Source organism: Amblyomma americanum, chromosome 3, assembly GCF_052857255.1.
Source record: "Amblyomma americanum isolate KBUSLIRL-KWMA chromosome 3, ASM5285725v1, whole genome shotgun sequence".
Lineage (NCBI taxonomy): Eukaryota > Metazoa > Arthropoda > Arachnida > Ixodida > Ixodidae > Amblyomma > Amblyomma americanum.
In genome coordinates, this window is record NC_135499.1 from 88569823 (window position 1) to 88575609 (window position 5787).

Sequence of the window (5787 nt, forward strand, 5' to 3'; positions counted from 1 at the left end):
TTCAGGGAGCGTCAGTGTGCCAAAAATATTGAAGAATATACAACAGTAACGCAAATCCTTAGGATTACAAAAACGCTGCCACGTTGAGGGAGACGAAGTTTCCTTTGTTTGAAGATGATAAATGTGAGTCGTGGTAGATCATGCATGTCACATTACTTTATAGTGGTTGTGTATAATAATAGAACGTGAAAAAAGCACGAGTTTAGGCGCGCTCACCTGTGCCAGCGAACACGTCGGGCAGGCGAGCATGCCATGCGCAGCGCGCAGCAGGCGGGAAGGATAATCGAGGAGAAAAACGCGGGAGTGGATGAGAGTTTCGCTACTTTAATATCAAGAGGCTTTAAGCAAAAACAGCAATTCTGCGCCATCTGCCGTCAGACAGCATGGTGTCGAGGCTCACTGACAGTACTGCCGCAACAGGAGTGCCCTGAGCCTCGAAACCGCGCTCTGTGACGGCAGATGGCGCAGCAATGCAGTATTGCTTTAGGGTGCCTCGATGCGCGCGCCCTCTCCGCCGCTCCGTGCAGGGTGGGGACAACCGCGTCGTCTGCTGCAGTGTCCGCCATATTTGAGCCCACTCGTTTCAGAACACTGGAGGTAAGCTTCTCTGCGCAGCGAAGGCCCCTTCACCATCGCGGCGAAACAGGTTTTGGAGGCAGAAATAGGGTGCATCGCTGGGGACATCTATTGTTGCCGAACCCTTTCCTACAGGCTTCTGCCCTGTGTTGCTTTCACAATAAAGAGATTAGGGGCCGCTCTCCCAAGCCATTGCTGCGGTTACAATGCACCCTCCCCGGGCTGCATTCCTGAAGGAAATTTGAAACGCAGCTGTGCCAAGGTGCTCGCCTGGCCGTGCACACCATAACATAAAGGAATAAAAGTCGTTTGCGCTGCACCCAACTCTTCTCCCTCGGACAGTTCGCGTCGCAATCGTAAAGGTGTTTTTTTTTTATGCAGAAAAGCTGACTTACGGAGTTTTGTAAATTGTCTGGGACTCAGTGCGCTGACTCGCAAAAACAGAGTTTATCTCGTTCGCCGCAACGTATTAGTCAATATTAAATGCTGAGAATGATAAGGCTTATTAATGAAACATTTTACCCCCTCAGAATCAAATGGACGCAATCTGTAGGCCCTTGGACATTCGTAGTCGTTTGATCCTTGGCATCGCTTGTTTTTGTTTGTTAATTTGTGCAGGTAAAAAAAAGAAACAATGCTGTGGTACAGGAGTTTGCACTGTAGCTGTAATATACAATGCAGCTGCATAATTCGTGCAGCTTTTTTTCATGTAAAGTAACCACTTTAACAAAGCATGGGATAATTTCGGCGCCTTCATACCTTCACCGAAAACATTAAGTGAACGCAAACTTGACTGTGAAAAATACTCTCATGAAAAGGCAAAAAAATAACATCTATCAACAGAGCCTACATTGGGAAAATGCGCGTGTCTCATCGACTGAGGAAGTTTTTCTTATATAGTGTGAAGAGTTAATGAGAAACGTAAGTGCATAAATTTCACTTACTTAGGAGTTGTAATAATGCAGTTTATTTATGTTGTAAATTATTAAAGCTACTGTCAAAAAATAGGAGACAAGCGAACTATGGTGAATTTGACATTTATACACAATATTTACAAATCTCTTCACGGCAAGCTGACGCCAGCACACGTTTTGCTTGCATGTCCATTGACTTTTTTTTCTTCCAGTTGTCGCAGGTGAATTCGCAGCCTCGTTCGAGCGTAGGTCGAGTATAACAACTTCTGAATGATTTCGTTGTGAACCTGGCATGTTTCAACATTAAACGGAACCATTTGTCTTAGGTATGTTATCACAGCCTGCACTGGAGATTTCATAGTTAGAAGGCTTTCCGCCCATTCTGTGATGCCCTTAAAATGCTCCTCGCACGACTTCAGCACTTTCATCACTTCAGGACTGGGGTAATGCAGGTTGTCGCCATTTTCGAGGTACTCCTTCAGCCTTGTGAGATATGCATTTTCAGCGTCACTAGAACCGAGCAGAGTAGCTTTGCACTGCTCGCAATTATTTATGGCTTTCAGAATACCTTTAACGAGGAATCCGGCAATATGGAACAGAATGCTGCATTCAGTCGATGTTAGCGCTTCAATGAAAAGAACCTCCGAATCATCGATTTCCTTTACCTCGGCTTCAGCGAGTTCACGTTTCCCGTTTGACAGAAGGTCAACCAGGTACTCAGAATCGTCAACACTGTAGCTGGTGGTAGACGGCGTGTGCAAAAATTGGCTTATGCACACAAGTTTCAGTGCGCATTTCATATCATAGGCGTCTGGGACAGGCTTCCTGAGACGAACCACAGAGAAAAGATTCTCAAGGCAATCTTGTAGCAGCCTGCTGGTGAGTAAGAAGCTGTAGCCCTCCGAGTTCAAAAGAATGTCTTGCAGGCGAAGCACGACCGTTGTGGAGATCAGGAGGCCCGCCTGCGATGGCTTCCACTGAGACGTGCTGCCCATGCTCATCCCTTGAAAGGTGTTTAGAGCCAGGTTTAGAGTTTCCAGAGCTCTATGATGCTTCGCCACATCGTGCAGACTTAGGGCAACAGATGGATGACGCGACGACATTAATGCGTACCATCTTGATACCAGCTCTAAAAACCAAGCTGTTGTTTCTGCCTCTATGTCCAGCACTTTTTCCTTGATGAGGTATCGGATTGCACTGGGAGCTTCTCTGAAAAATTGCACGGCAAGTCCGACTTTCATTTTCGTAAAATGTCCAGATGAGACATGGGCTTCAGAGAGCTTCGGTGCGAGCTTTAGCTCCCTTTCCTTGTCAAACTCCAGCACAGCATGCACATGATCCAGTTTCACTTCACGTGAGGGAAGATCGCACTGGCTGGCTGTTGCTTCACTTAATGTAAATGCATGAGATGTTATCAACTGACCTTTAATATTCTTCAAAACATGAGCAGCGTCTGCGTTGAAGAACAACTCCATATCATTGAGCGAAGGGTGTGGTATTGAGCAGGTTGTCTTCGAATTTCGGTGGCTAGAAAATCCCAGCTCACGCCACATCGCTCGATTTGAGGCGCCCATGTCGGACGTTACAACCCGAACTCTGAGGGAAATATCGGCGCAGAGTTGGACAACTTGCAGAACAATGTCCTTGAGCGTGCGGCCATCTACATGGCTTCCAGTGAAATGATAAGCTATCACCTGCTTCCATCGCTGGTTGAGACCTCCAACCATAAACACCAGAGCGTGATTAGCAGGCTCATCTGGCTTTTGTGGCAATGTCACTCCCCCATACACAATGTCTTCAGCGCGGTCAAGCTGAAACCCTCTGGCAATCTCCATCTCATCGATAAAGAGGACGCAGTCTTTTTCTACATCTTCCATGCCTTGTGCCTTCGCTTGGAGAAGTTCTACACCGTCTGTAAGAATTCCTGGTGAGAACTTGAGCCAGTGGAGGCGACGAGATAGAGTTCTTTCTGCCGGAAGTGGATAGCCGAGCTGTCTGAGAGTTCTGTAACCAGATTTCCCACAAGAAAACTTCAGTTGAAGCCCCTGTTTAATAGTCTGCGGCGACCAGATGCTTCCCTTGTTGCTTTTTCGGGAAAGTGCACGAACTTGATCTTTATTTAAAAATTTTATCCTTTTTTTAAAGTGCTCTACGGCGCTTTTTAGCTTTCGCACCTTCTTTCTAAGAGAGGTAATAGTCAAGTTGGCTTTTTTATGCACTTCTTGAAGTTGTCTGTGGTTCTTTCTCACATCTTCCAGTTGTTTTCTCAGTTGAGCGCAACAACTACTGGATGAATGTGCATCGCAGCCTTCATTTTGCTCTGTTTGTCCATCGCTAGGCTGATAGACAACCTCTTCACTTAAGTTCGTTCCCCCAGGCTCATCGCAATCCGCAAAAACGCCAGGTCCTTGTTCCTGCACTGTTGAGTTTGATGTAGTTGGTAGAGCGGGTGTGCCTCTCTCCTTAGGAGCCTTTCTTTGGTGGTGGACCATAGCTGCACAAACAAAAGGAAATGCAAGAGCAGAAATGAGTGAAGTTCGTCAGAATTGCTCAGTGTCGGCAGTTATTTCATAGCTGCGCGAACCATAACCTAAAAGCGAAAATTTTAAGCTTGAAAAGTTCCAATTCCAATTCAATTCCAATTCCAATTTATTTCAACATCAATACCCACAGACACTGATGTCACGGACAGTGGGCAAAAAGCCACAAAAATAGGGCTTGGCAGCGCCCACTGACCGTCTTCTTGACAGCGACACAGCAGTGCAAATATACATTAGATATGAGCAAGACATGAAATCAATGAAAAGAACTTGTGCAAAAAAACTAGGCAGGTAACACTTTGCATACAAAAAATAATGATAGGAAAGTAACAATATCACCACACATCTGAACAAACAGTCAATAAATAAGTGCAAAAAACACAGAGGCGAACGCGTTGTAACTTGAAAAAAAATATATATATATATATATATGTGTGCGTAATCAGTTAAGTAATTTCGGCAGTTGAAATCGCAGCATCTGGTCACCATATTTTGTGCGGTTACACGGAACCTCCCAAGTCTCGTGATAGCGAGTGTCCCGAACATTTCTGTTTAGTGTAAGACTCGGTATAATTTCAAGAGTTTTGTTTTTCTTTCTGATACCTGTTTGATAACGCTTTCTGAGAGTATGGTGATAAAGTTCAGGAAGCGGCACTAATTTTAACTCCCTGAATAGTGGTTCGGAATGACCAAGGTATGGGACATTCATGATCGCTCGAACAGCCTTCTTTTGTATTATATGTAACTGATTAATGTTTGATAAAGTGGTTGTCCCCCAGACTAAATAACAGTAGTTTATTATTGACATAAAAAGAGTTATATATAAAGCGTTTTACACATGTAGGGAGGCAATGTCTCAATTTAGAAAGTACTCCGGATACTCTGGATATTTTCCTAATGATTGTATCTACTTGCAGATCCCAAGACGTGTGCTGTTCAAAGAGCACTCCCAAACATTTGGCAACAGGCACAATTTCAATGACAAAGTTTTAAAATTGCAATTGGTAATGCAATTGGTACTGCATTTAGAAGGCCAGATTTTAAGCGCTATTATTCTAACTCATGAGTCACAACAGTGATGCACATCATATTTGCCATCAATAATAAAATATAGTGCAACTTACGTCTGAACGAAAAAATGGTTGGAACAGCGTTTGACTTTAGCAGCTTCCTTCCATCCGCGCGGAGATTCTCGTAGCAGTTGTCTTCGAAATGGGCCTGCATAAGAAAATTAATTCAGGCGTCCAGTATGTAGTACAAACAGAAAGAAATGCCCCTTTTGAAAGATACACAAGTTCTGGCACTGCTCCAGCGATGTTAAGGAGTCGCGCACACTCGGCAGCTGCATTTATCAAATCCTAAAAGTCAGACTAATAATGGCTGCGCACAAGGGAAATAGCCGGCACTGCACAATAACTGCGCCAACGTTAGAAATGCCAGATAGAAGCAACAAGTTCTTAGCGAAGCTACTATATACGAAAGCTCACATTCACGGGAGTTTTACCAAAAGTAACTAATTCCTGGCTTCGTCAAACAGCCTTGGAACAAATAAAAACTCTACAAAACTATTGTCAAAGTTTCTGACGCTTCTGACGCATGTCTCTTGATGCGTTTGCTTTTAGGGCCATTTGAAAAATTAATCAAGAACCTGTCGGCTCTAAGCTAACCGACTACAAGCAAGCAGTCTGTTATTGCATAAATGCCGAGTGCTTCTGCAACGCTTCACTGTATATAACTAATATTACCGTTAGTTGTGT

The 5787-nt window shown here is 44.3% G+C and overlaps 1 protein-coding gene across 1 annotated transcript; it reads right to left on the minus strand.

Moving 5' to 3' along the window:
* Positions 1–1597: 1597 nt before the first annotated feature.
* On the minus strand, positions 1598–3139 carry LOC144123140 (uncharacterized). The gene has a single exon (XM_077656030.1). The coding sequence runs from the start codon at positions 3062–3064 to the stop codon at positions 1640–1642; it is 1425 nt and encodes a 474-aa protein (XP_077512156.1). The 5' UTR covers positions 3065–3139; the 3' UTR covers positions 1598–1639.
* Positions 3140–5787: the final 2648 nt, after the last annotated feature.